General features: G+C 49.3%; 1 protein-coding gene across 1 annotated transcript; it reads left to right on the forward strand.

Annotated features, from left to right (window-relative positions):
- The first annotated feature begins 164 nt into the window (after positions 1–164).
- foxk2b (forkhead box K2b) lies at positions 165–11,884 on the forward strand. Its single transcript, XM_070981584.1, has 9 exons — positions 165–1,235; positions 6,446–6,640; positions 7,558–7,711; positions 8,503–8,649; positions 8,729–8,922; positions 9,006–9,208; positions 9,538–9,783; positions 9,969–10,169; positions 10,340–11,884. Exons 1-9 carry the CDS (start codon positions 943–945, stop codon positions 10,552–10,554), a joined length of 1,848 nt encoding a protein of 615 aa, XP_070837685.1. The 5' UTR covers positions 165–942; the 3' UTR covers positions 10,555–11,884.
- Positions 11,885–13,556: the final 1,672 nt, after the last annotated feature.

Raw genomic sequence — 13,556 nt, forward strand, 5'->3', positions numbered from 1 at the left:
ACACACACACACACACACCACTTCCGCACGGCCAGTCCCTCAGTGTTTACAAACAAGTGGCCTACAGATGGCAGGGTCACGCACCCTGTGGGGAGGCCAGCACGGACCGCAAACCTGCAGCTCCAGCACGATGACATGGCGTGGGTCTGTCTGTCTGTCTGTCTGTCTGTCTGTGGAGGCAACGAGATCTGTTTGCACTGATTACACCCTGTAACGATGATCATTTTAAAGAAAGCTAACCTCATCATTACACAGTGACACGATGCTGCAAAGGGGGCGACACGAAATACCAGGCGTGGATTTCATAGTGGAGGAGGAAGACCACCATGCACTATGTCTGCGCTGCTGCGACGTGGAGACTGAAGGGAGCTGGATCCCGCAAAATGGAAACACACGCGTGCTTGTTTCTTGGTTTTAATGCAGGATTAGTTGATGATATCGATGCACGATTGTAGATTATTGATCATCTGCCGTTGTAGTGATTATTGTAAGTGACTGCACGTGTGAACTGCTTGGTCCACTCCTTTCCTGCCCGGTTCAAAAACTCCGCGCCGGTTCTTTCTTTTCACCACGCAGCATATGCGCGTACTGCTACACACCAACCGACCTTGATTGTGTCCTCGGATTAAATCTCACGCGTGATTGGTCGCAGCCGCGGAGCTGCATCGGCTCACTGGGCTGTCATTGGCGGAGCGCGCTGTCGGTAAAGTCATATCCGCCCCCTGCCCCGTTTGGTTGGATCACTCCGCTACCCTTTCTCTCGGCGGTGGGTCGGAGCCGCTGTCCCTGGCCTCGCATGTTCCCCTCTAAATTCCTGTTTTGAATTTGATGCCCCTCTTGTAGATTTGCTCCATTATCACGCCTCTGAAAGGCCGCAGTCAGGCGTCCGTCCACCGGTGTTTTATTTGTCCCAGCATTTGACGTTTAGAGACTAACCAGAACATGGCCGTGGTGAGCGGATCGTCTGGGCCGGTTGCCCGGCTCGAGGGCCGTGAATTCGAATACATGATGAAAAAGCGCTCGGTGACCATCGGCCGGAACTCGTCTCAGGGCTCCGTGGACGTCAGCATGGGCCACTCCAGCTTCATCTCGCGGAGGCATCTGGAGATATTCACCGCCAGCGACGACGGCACCGGCAGCGGTGATTTCTACCTGAGGTGTCTCGGTAAAAACGGGGTGTTTGTAGACGGAGTGTTCCTGAGACGGGGCGCCCCTCCTCTGCAGCTACCGCGAATGTAAGTTTCCCCTCTCGGTGAACATGTGGATGCTAGCGCTAGTAGCCAGCCTGCTAAAGTTAACAACATTGGGTTTATAGAGGCTAGCAGGGTCGAGTGACCACGTGTTTTAGCATGTTAGCAAGAACTCCGCATCCTGTCCCCAAAGCCATTTTCTTTGTTGACATTTTTGTTAGCAACAGTGTTAATTAGCCGCCTGCGTTACTCCACATTCCCTCCTGAGGTTAACTTAGCGTTAGCCGCATACCATACTGGAGCTGCTTAGCCAAAATAACTTAGGTAGCTAGCAGCTATGAGGACTGCTATTGTTGTTGTTGACTAGTGGCAATTTTTCTACCACGTGGACACTCTCATGTCCCAAATATGTGTCTCTCAACGCTGTAAACATCCAACATTGCGGATACGCAGACATTTTAGCTAGCAGTTAGCAGCTAGCTGTAGCTGTGTAGTTGTGAATGGGGCTCCTCTCGACCCCTAAACGTAAACAAACCAGCCCGTCCCCGCCCTGCCGGCTCCCAGCAGCACAGCCCGCGGGACCTTTGGCCTCTATTCAAGTCAGCCAGAGTCATGCTTGCCAGTGTATTTCACAAATAATCTGCAGACATTAACCATTAAACAAGAATTTTAACTCTGCAGTTGATTTTTGGAGGCAGTTTTAGCTCCTGCAGAAGCTCCTGCGTCGTGTTGTTGAGTCCCTTTGTCACTCTTCAAGGGTTGTTGTTGATGTGTTGTGAAATGTGCTGCTGTCTAAACAAACATTTATCTCACAGAGGAATCTGCAGCCCTGATCTTCTCTTCACTGTTAATGGGTTGACATCTGTATTCCAGTAAACGAGCTGTTTGCTTTGGATGGAGGCCATGTTTGACTGGCCAGTGCAGATGAAGTCACAGATAAAAATAAGTAATAAAGGAGAAATAAGCTGGGTTGGACCAGGTGTGTGGCACTGCCGATTTGACCACCTATGCACCAAATGTTTTGGGTTTTGGTCAGAAAAACAGCAAAGTGTGGCTCAAATAACTTCAATTGATCACTTAATTGACTAGAAAAAAAGTTTTTGCGGATCATTTAAGTCATTCATCACACAAAAAGTCAAGTATTTGCTACGTCTTAACATTATTGCACATTGGTTTTCTTTTCATTTTGGTTTGTTTGGACAGTGAAAATAATTGTTGGTTTTCACGCAGAATATAAACCACAAACCAAAGTGGGACCCCGGGTCGAGATGTGACCAAACCAACCTGTTTACATCTTGAGCGGGCAGCTTTATTTGGGATTGCAGCTCTCCAAAGAGGCGGTTTATTCGCTAAACTGACGCGTAATGTAGACGAACCTACCAGCCTTGGCCAGACTTCCCACACTGCTCTCAGCTATTGTGCAATCCCTCAATGAGAAACCACTTTTTTTTAAAACCGTACAAAGAAAAAGCTTGTTTTGACTTGATGCAATTTCTGCACCACTAAACTGTTTTACTGCACACAAATATTTTCTGCAGCCGAGCGTTTTTGTGCAGTTGAGAGCGATTCTTAAAGCGCTTTCAGACGCATGCCGTGCATTTCATTACAGCGGCGCAGGAAGAAGGAAGGAGCAGTCCTGGTGTCGGGTTCTCGTATTGATCAGGCCAACTGCCAATAAAGAGCTTTTAATCAGCGGCGCACTTCCATGAGACTCGACCTCGCGTGGGCTCACATGCTTTACTGTAATCCCGGAGCCAGAGAGGACGCTTAAACGCCCCTCGCCGTCCACGATAAGACGGAAGCAGCTAAAGATTGACAGCACGAGGGATCTGGCAGAGTGGAGGCTGGGGGGACGGCTGGCTTGTATTCCAGGGATTCCTCTTTGGTGATGTAAACAGACTGAGCAGAAAGAAAGCCTTCCCTCTCCCCCCTGCCCTCCATGTCCTCTCCCACACCCGTAAATCCTCCCTCGTTGGTGTCTCTTCCTGTCTTGCTGTTTTCTTTTGTTTACATTCTTTTTTGCGGGCGGCGCTGGTGAAAGTTTTCAGTCGGACCGGCCCTGTTGCCGTCCTCGCAGCTTAGCAGCGTAGCAACTGTGCGTGTTTGTGTTTTTGGAGTTCAGGCCTCATTGTTCATACGGGGGGAGTGGGGTTGATAAAGAGGCTTCAGTGAATGCATGCTGTGGGGGGGTCTCGACAGCATAGACGCAGCTTTCCACACTGCCGAGCCTCACCCAGAAAATTAAAGATGTCTGATTTAAAAGTGATGCTGAAGCATTGAGCTAATTGAGCCATCAGATCAAATAACTCCTCATCTGAATCATGAAGCCTTTATCTGATTGTTTTGTATCTGGGCAATAACTAGATACAGATTTAAATGCCAAAATATGAGGTGTTGTATCATTGTGCGAATATCTTTGGCTTTATAGTCTTAACCTGCTGCGATTGATTGAAACTGCGACCAGTAAATTACCTGAAAACTGTCAGTTTCAGCCCAGCTGTGTTGACGTGGATGAGTTAGGATTCACCACCACTGTACGCTGCTGCAAAGGTTACTTTGATCCTCTGGACCTCGAACGCCTCATACGACAACAACATGCAGCATGGACCAAAATATGAGCACGAAAAGTTCGCATCTAATTGTCAGTCAAGTATTTTCTCCGTTTGGGTCGTTTAACAAGATAATTCACGAGCCAATCGGGAAACTTTGCTCATTTTAAATCGCCAGGCTGCTTACGTTAAGACCACCTTAATGTAAAAAAGACCAAACTTTTAAAGGAACAAGAGCAGACAGCGTTCAGCAAAGTCATGTAATGAATGAATGAGCGTGGATTTCGCTGATGTCATCATTTACTGACTACATTGATCAGGAACTGCTTAAACTTCTACTTCCAGGTTTGGGACTGTTGGGGGGGGGGGCATCTTTGTTAAAAGTCCTCTAATACACTAATATTTGGTCCCATAATGCACAACCGCCCCCTGTCCCCCACTGCCTGTGTGACGCTTTAAACGCTGCTCATTATTTGATGTTTCCTTATCAAAGCTGACGTTTGGCTGCGAGCGTGTTTGTGTCGTCGCTGCTCATTGGCTGCATGTTGGACGGACGGGGAGGAATATAAATAAAGGAGCCGGGTTGTTTTTGATATTTTGTTATTATTCATTGATTATATTTAGATTTCAGCGTCCCCGCTCTGTCAGTTACACGCAGCCGGCAGACATCGAGGACGCCTCTGATGTTATTTAAGGAGCCTCCACACCTTTTGTCAGACCCACAGAGGAGCCTCTACCCTTCCTGAAAGGCTGCTCGGAGGGCACATGCATAATGAAAGCGCCCCCCCCCTCCTCCTCCAGCCTGGCTCCAGGAAGCGTTTCGGTCCCCTCCTGTGAGTGGCAAAGCTAATTTGAGATGTAGGTGTCGGGGAAACGGTTCCCTCAGCAGATGCCAGCTCTGCGAGGACCTGGCGCTCTTTCACTAAACGAAACGCCGTGTGTCCCGCTCGGTCTCCAGGGCGCCGAACAGCTCGCCAGAACGCTTCCTTCTGTTCGCTCGTGTCCGTGAATGTTGATTCTACCTCCCTCTGGTCCACCAGCGATGAGCCTGCTTTTTATCAAACCCAGAATATTTTAATCTCCAGGAATTCACCTTAAAAAAGCGGCTCAGTTTCTGTTGGCAGCATTCTCGCATTCCTCAATCCGTCGTATTGGTTGTTGTAGTTTTTTAATTCCACCATGAATCAAAGGCAGAATCAGATGATGTCGGACCTGTTGGTTCAGACTGTTGGTTCAGACTGTTCAGGTGTTCGCGGTACCTCCGTTTTTCACCTTTCTAAGAAACATTTTAATGAACTGCTGTGCTGTGTTCATAGATGTGTTTTAGGTGAACACATGTAGTTCTGATATTTCAGAGGTTTGTTTTTAGGACTTGAACGCATCACGTAAACCTTCAGGTTTGACCAGGATGAGCAGTGAGCCGGACATTTTACAGTTAGACACCTGTGTGCAGGTAAGCTGTGCTGAGCTTCATGATGCTTTGTGGTATCGTTAAGGCAAGGGGTTCTCAAAGTGTGGCCCGTGGGCCAGCTGCGGCCCCAGAACGTGACATGAAACGCAGGCGTTATAGTTGAATTATTCCTTTTCAGTACGTTCGCTGTAGCCTCATCCACTGCCTCAAAGCAGGCCCCGTTAACAAGCTGCAAACAGGTGAAGAGACCAATCACAAACAATTTGAATGCGGCCGCACCGTATCCACAGGACCCAGATTCTGTTGACGGGAGCCTCAACGCACCACAAGGCATTGCAGCAACAAGGCGTGTTGCATTTAAGGGAAAATGGAACAAGTCCTTTCACCTGGTCTCTGCAGGGTGTCGAAAGGCGCTGTGGAAAATAAGCCTGTGACATCTCATACCAGTAGCTCCTGTTCAGTGTTGCGTTCACTGTCCTCCATGTTTGTCTGTGCAGCTTACACACCTCCCCATGTCTCATCATATTGCACGTAGGAAAGGTTCAAAGGATGTTTGGGATAACTGAAGAGTGAAATGAGTGTTTTGCATCTCACAGGTGCATGATAAGTCTTTAAGTGTTGATTGTTTCCAGTATGATTTAACTTTAATTTATTCTATAATCAGTGTCTGTTTCTGTTCAGTAGGGGCCTCTGTCACATCTTCATAGTGCTTGTTTTGTCTGACCAACAGTCCAAAACCCAAAAATGTTTAATTTCCAGATAGAAAAGCAGCAAACTTTCTCATTTGAGACACTGGAAATAGTGAATATTAACATTTTCTATATGATAAACCACAAGAATTATTAATATCAGTTCAATTTCTGTTGACGCCTGAACAGATGACACATTATTAAAGACTGATAATCACAGAAAAGCAGATCTTGCCGCCATCTGAGGCACATTGTCTAATTGTTGAGACACTCTAAGCGTGTCTTTATATTTTCCACGCCACCTAGTTCAGGCCCGCCGTCCGCCGAGCAGCTCGCTCCTCGGGCGTCTGCGCCGAGGTGAAGCCGAGCTGTCTGATGAATCCTGTGGCGTTTGCTGCTTCCAACAAAGGTTTTCAGATGGTGCTGGGAGGAAGGAGTTAGCTCCATCAAGCCGCTGCACCAGTACTCAAATTTAATTAACTTGCACGTCGTCTCTCTCAGCTAATTAAAGTCAGGGAGCGGTTCCACTGCGGCGGAGGTCGACGTGTTGTCGGGACGAAGCCGCCGCTTTGACTCGCTTCTTAAATCTTGTCTACTTCTCTGCAGGTGCACCTTCAGGTTCCCCAGCACAAACATCAAGATCACGTTCACGGCCCTCTCCAGTGGGAAGAAAGTGAGGCGTGAAGCTCCAGAGTCCCCAGTGAAACCAGTCCAGCCCCAGATCTCCCCCCTGACCATCAACATTCCAGACAACATCGCTCACCTGATGAGCCCCCTGCCGTCGCCGACCGGCACCATTAGGTACTCAACCCCGCACACAAGCATGAACTCAGCAGTTTGGAAGTGACTTTTCTCCACACGACTCAACGTGTCGTCATTTCACTCGTAGAAAGTCTCCTCACTGACGACTGTTGATCAGTTAGCGAAGCTTTATTAGCATTTAGCATCCGCCCCCCTCTGTGTTTTAGGGATCAATCTGTAAATGTGATCAGGTTGGAGCTCGTCAGCGTGAACTTTAAGTTCAGTAGGAAAAGGAAACAAAGTTTGATTTGATGAATTTCGAGAATATATTGGAAAGTTGTTCAGAAACCAAATGTTAGGAGAGGAAGGAAGAAGACTTCTGTGCTGTGAGCTCAGTTTTCTGAATGTGAGATCCCGGATCAGTGCTCGGTGGGACGAAGCCCCACACTCCCCTGGTTGACATTGAGGTGTCAGCTGACCTTGACGCAACCCCTGTGCGGTGATCAGCTTAGGCTTAAAGCGGTGACCGCGGGCTCAGAGAGGAAGGCAGCTCCATCTCAGGCGCTCAGATCCTCTCAACCCCTGATCTCCAGATGGCCGAGGAGCAGCCGGGCCTCCTGGGTCACGCCGGGCTCGTTTGAAGGTTGTGGTTCTCTGATGGCAGCAGGTGCAGAAGGTGTCCCTGCGCCCTGAGCTGCTGCTGTTTGTTTGGTTGCTCTGAAAGATGGAAACCGTCCTTTACATGAAGTCTCTCCATCCTCTGGTTGTTCACTCTGTTAGCTGGATAATTAAGCTTTGAATGCTTTAGGCCTCGTTCTGATTGACTGCAGTGTTTCCAAAGCGTGCCGCTGCAGCTCAGACTGCAGATGAGGCGAGCGACGGGCTCGTCATGTTTTAGCTTTAAGCAGCGAATCCAAACCTGCAGCCGTTTGATTCTTCCTCTGACTTTCCTGACGCCCGCCGTGTTTTCCCCGCAGTGCTGCTAACTCGTGCCCCTCCAGCCCGCGAGGCGCAGGCTCGTCGGGCTACAGGATGGGAGGTCGCATGGTCAGCTCTGCAGAGCTGCAGCTCCTGAACGACAACTCCCAGCCCGAGAACGACAAAGACGCCTCCGGAGGGGACAGTCCCAAGGTGAGAGCAGACGACAGTCCAGTCAGACACTTCAGACGCTCACAGGAAGAAGTTCCTGCATATTCTACTTTCACTTATCACCAGGAAGAGCATGTTTCTGTATGTAAAACAGAGGGTTGTTGGATATTCTCTATAAAATATGAGGGGAAAATGAAAACAAGCCTTTCCCAGAGCTCAAAGGTGGCGTCTTACAACCAGCTTTACTGCAGTTTAAGACCAGGAAAAACATTTAAGATAACGAGAATATTTGCCGACTGACTTCCTGTTGATGAACTGACTCATGGTTTCGGCTTCAAACGTGATTTCACCATCTGACAGCTCAGGTTTTTGTTCAGGATCAGACTCCCACTCACTGATATCTGCTGCAGTCTGCTCCACAAGCTTCTGTCACTCCTCAATACAACTTCAAGGTTTTCTTCAAGGGTTTCAAAACCTTCAAAGACGCCACGATGGGTCGACGCTCGTCTCCGTTTGGGGAGTTTAGAGCTGAAACAGTCGACAGAGCACACTGCAAGCTGTTTTGATAATCACTGAAACACTTCAGTCATTTTTCAACAAGAATGTGAAGAATTTGGTCTTAATATTTTGGGGGTTTTGTGGGACAAAAGTCATTTGAAGACTTCAGCTTGAGCTCTGGGAAACTTGGGTTTTTCACTTTTTTACATTTAAACCAGACGATTAATCGAGAAAACAATCACATTAATCAATAATGAAGGCATACATACAGTGTTAGTGCTGAGTCTGTTTGTTTTCTTTAATGTAATGTAATGCTTTTGTCCCGGGCTCCACAGGACGACTCCAAACCTCCGTACTCCTATGCACAGCTGATCGTCCAGGCTATCACTCTGGCCACGGACAAGCAGCTCACACTAAACGGAATCTACAATCACATCACAAAGAACTACCCGTACTACAGGACCGCAGACAAGGGCTGGCAGGTGAGTCCTCGCCGAATCCTCGCGCAGCAGCCACGAAACGGTCACACAGATCCTCAGCGGCGAACTTTTCTGTTTGCAGAACTCGATCCGTCACAACCTGTCGCTGAACCGTTACTTCATCAAAGTGGCCCGGTCGCAGGAGGAGCCGGGAAAAGGGTCCTTCTGGAGGATAGACCCGTCCTCGGAGGGCAAGCTCATCGAGCAGGCCTTCAGGAAACGAAGGCCCCGGGGCGTCCCCTGCTTCAGGACCCCGCACGGACCCCTGTCCTCCAGGTCTGGGTCCAGCCCTCTGACTCTCACTTTGATCCTAAACCGTCACCTGAATGTTTGTACTGATTTGTCCCTCTCGCCCTCAGGAGCGCCCCGGCGTCCCCCAATCACTCGGGGGTCCTCTCCGCTCACTCCAGCGGCGTCCAGACTCCTGACAGCCTATCACGAGAGGGCTCCCCGGTTCCCCTGGAGCTGGAGACCTCCTCGGCTCCCGCCCCGGCCCCCGCCACGGTTGCCCAGCCCAAACTGGCAGTCATCCAGGAAGCGCGCTTTGCACAAAACACACCAGGTGAGCGAAGGAGTGAGGCTGTTTAAAGCAGCGGTTTGGGTTTTCTGAGCACGTGGATTCTGGCTCTGGTCCCAGTTTTCTGCCACGTCACACTCATCACAGGTTTCCATGAGTCATCATTTCTATAAGATGCTCACATTATCTCTGCTCACCTGACCGCAGGTAACCAGCCTTTTATTTGTGCCCTGAAAACTGTAAAAGTTTTATTGGCTCTCAGCTTGAACATTTTATTGTCCAGTTGGTTACACGTGAACGGCTTAATCTGATTGGTCCGAGTGCAGCCTCAGTCGTTACCTGAGGTTTTCTAATTACCTGCGTCTGTGTTCCAGGCTCGCCTGTTAACAACCAGCCGGTACTCATAGCAGTCCAGGGTCAGTTACCTCAAACCATCAAACCAGTGACCTACACCATGGCCTCCCCGGTGAGCACCAGCACCTCCCAGCCGGCTGTCCAGACGGTCCACGTCCTGCAGCAGATCCCGGCGGGGTCCCTCAGCCCCGCTGTCCTCGCCCAGCCGGCCGCCATCATCAACAAGAGCGAGCTGCAGGAGAACGGAGAGCACGCCGAGGTCAAAGGTGAGAAACCAGAAAACATTCTCATTTAGGGGAATTTTGACCTTAAAAAATGACTTAAACCAATCGATTATCAGAAGAGTTGGAGATGAATTTTTCTAATCGATTGATCGTGCAGCTCCAGTGTCGGTAATAACGCCTTCTAATGACTGATGTCACATGACTGATCGATGTTTGCGTCCTCTCAGTCAAAGTGGAGACGGTTCCCACCATCACCTCTATAGGCGGCTCCAGTCGCATCATCCAGAGCACCCAGTCGGCCGCCCCCCTGCAGACCGTCACCATTGTGCAGCAGACCCCCATGGGTCAGCACCAGCTGCCCATCAAGGCCATCACGCAGAACGGCACCCACAGCATCACCACTGCCATCCAGGGACCCGCCAGCTCAGGTGAGGAGCGCCGGCCGCTTCGATCGTTATGAGTGTTTAACTGTTTCAAAAAGAGACGTCTCTCTGCGGTCTGTAATGAATGTTTTCCTTCTGGTTACTGGAGACCGGCGAGCAGCTCTGACGGCGAAGCGTTTCCTCTCTGCTAACCCGCCTCTTCTCCTCCCATTCAGCTCCAGCAGTGGCGAGCCCCCTCCACCTGCTGGCGGCCCACGCCTCCGCCTCCGCCTCCCTGCCCACCAAACGACAGAACGGGGACCAGCTCGCAGCCGGACAGCCGGACGCCAAGCGCGTCAAATCGGAGGACGAGGCGCCCGCTGCCGCCTCCTCCGCCGTGGCAGACTCGGACTCGTCGGCAGCTAACGACCCGGGCAGCCACGTCAACTAGTCTGTACAACCACACACCACACGATCCCCCCATCACCACCACCACCGCCGCCACCTTCTCCTCCCTCCACTGTTCTCTCTCGTCCCCGTCGTTCGTTTTGTTTCTCCTCCTTCCACCACCGACTCCCGAGGTGCCAAACGGAGAGCGTTCTTTTCATTTTCAGTTTGGGTTTTCTGTTCTAGAGCATCAGAAGGAAAAAGTGACGTCCACCCCTTTAAAGACTGGAACGTGGGTCGAGAACAAACACGGGACAAAGATGAACTCAGAGGTGTCCCCCGTGAGCCACCATAACAGGAGAGTGACTGAACCAAGACCACAGGAAGCCTTAACAACATTAACCCTTCAGAGCTGACCTTTGACCTCAGCCGGCCCAGCGGGGAGAGGCCCTGACTCGGCTCGGGCCGGACGCCGCCTCTCTGCCGCATCTACCTCAGAGCAGACAGGAGACTCCGGCAGACAGCACCCTCCCCGGGCCCGTCGGGGCGAAGTGAGCGGCGAGCGCGGCGAACGTCGGGTGGTTGAAAACGGTCGGCGCGTTCGGAAAGGGATCAACTCGGAGCCAATATTCCTGAAACTCTGGCAGCTAGCCTCTCACAATACTGACCTTCCTTTATCGCAGCTGTACGTAGATTATGCAGTATTTTGTTGTTCAGATGTGGAGCATAGGATTTTTTTTAACGACTTTTCACTTACCTAGATGAGTAATAATTTAAGGAAAGGAAGCGTACAAGGCGATGAGGTCGAGGACATTTCGGCGGTTTGAAATCTCACTTTTTTTTTCCTTTTTTTACGTGGACTTCCTTTTCTGTTCGGTGAAACAGTTGTACTAGTTTTCGTAACGTTCGTTTCCTTTCCCCTCGTTCTGACATATCCATATGAAATTTGCTTAGTTATACCTACATATTTTAATACTTGCACAGATAACCGATATAAGCATATGAAATCTCCATGTGTAGTTCCAGATGTTGACCTTGCATGTACCCGACAGCAGCGACGCCGCTAACTGTAAATTGAACAGAGGAAAAAAGCTGCTTTGTCCAAACCAGACCTGCACTTGATGAAATGTTTGTGTTTTCATTTTCCTTCTTTTTGTTTCCCTCTTCCTCCTCCTCTTCCTCCTGCTCTTCCTCCTGGTCCTCCCGGCTGTGTTGACGTTGTGGTGTTGGCAGACCCCCCTTTTGCTTGATTATTTTACTCTGTTCTAGCGACCCGGCGAGTCTGTTTTCTGATTGTACACGTTCCAAAACAATAGTGAAAGAAAAAAAATTGATGTTTGTTCTGCTTCAGTGGAGAAATGCTTTTTTTTAAATAAATTAATTTAAAGCCCTTTTCTGAATCTTTTGCTTCAGTTTTTGGTGAAGACGCCGACTGGTTACTGAACTCTGGTTGTAGTTCCCCTCTTCATCCACTAGGGGACAGTGCAGGAACACTTTTAGGCCATCAGGTAGAGTGAAAAGCAGCAAGTTTGTCCTTTAAAACAAGATGGCTGCAGCTTAATAACACACGAGTGGCCAGAGAGAAGCTTAGAGGTGAAGCAGGAAGAGATTTTAGCATCATTTCAGTAGCAGCAGTTCAGCTGGCAGGTAAATAAAGCTTTCATACTGAGACAAGAAACAGAAACAACCAGAGGAAAGAAGTTTGTCTGCAGATGTTTGTGTATGATGGTGCGTTAGAGCCGCTGTAGGGGAAAATGGATCAGGGTCACATTCAGAGATACAAACTGAAAAAAGTTAAATTTACCAGAAAAAATACATTTTCTGTGAGATTAAAGTCACAAATGTACAAGAAAACAGTCGCGTGTTTGTGTTTATGTAACATGTTTTCTTCAGTTTACAAGCTTGGGTCATGACTTCACCAAAAAGCTGCTGTTCAGCTGGATTCATCAATCAGGAAATACTCGAGGTTTTAGCCCAAAATCACCAGATTATCATAAACATTCAGACTTTGAAGAGACGCCGTGAACTGGGCCTAAAGCAGCGCTCTGGTTTGGAGGAGGTGGAGGCGTTTGAGTGTCTGGAAGCACCGCAGATGGACAGATGTGAAGATATCGCTGGTTAGATCTGCAGGTAAGTGGATTATTTTTTCTCTGTCACCGCCCTGCACTGTGTCCATTGTTTTATTCTTACTTGTTTACCTTCAGTGGCTCAAACACACCGTGCTGCTGTGAAAGATGTGCAGTCACTTGTAGGAGCGACAACACCAGCAGCTTGATCGTCTTCAGGTGACAAAATGTCTTCATGTTTGTAAAACTGCCAGAATCAGAATCAGCCTTGCAGATCCAGTCAGGCTCTAACGCCACAGTGACCTTTGACCTTTCCCTCCTTCAGTGATCCGGCCGCCATGTGAGGCAGGACCTCACCAACACTCTCTCTCAGCGTCCGTGTTGTCCTCATGTTGTGGGACAAACAGACGCCCAGCGACAGTGAAACAATTACCCAGTTTGCACCCCGCCGACTCCCAGCATTCCTCCTTTTGTGTTGGAGGAGCTAAATAAAGCCGCCGTGTCGAAGGTGTTTCCTCACTTCAGACGCCTGGAGGTTCGGTTAAAGCTGCGAGCAGATGTCCCGAACTCAAACGTTTAGAGCAGCAAAGAAAGTCAGCGGCAGGTTTTTAAAGCAGCTTGAATCCTTAAATCTTCTCACGTGATCAGAATCTGAGCATGAAACCGTAAAACTGCAGACGCACAAGATGAACGCCGACAAAGTCCATGAGAGCTGCGAAGGAGAAGCTGGCCTCGTTAGCCGGATGCTAATCACCTGCAGGTTTGCGGGCTGTTAATGATTCCGCTGATGAGGCTCATGTTCAGTAATAACAAGCGTCCGCTGGGAATAATCCAAAATATGAATAAACATAAAGCATCGTTAGCTGACATGCTAACAGGGAGGAAGCTTATTAACAAGCACCACGATGCGCAGTTAGACTTCTCAGGTACGCACATGGAAGAGCGTGTGTGCATCGTTTATTTGCATCTGGAGATCAGAAAGAAGAGATGTTTGGAATTT

This window comes from Chaetodon trifascialis, chromosome 15 (assembly GCF_039877785.1).
Source record: "Chaetodon trifascialis isolate fChaTrf1 chromosome 15, fChaTrf1.hap1, whole genome shotgun sequence".
Lineage (NCBI taxonomy): Eukaryota > Metazoa > Chordata > Actinopteri > Chaetodontiformes > Chaetodontidae > Chaetodon > Chaetodon trifascialis.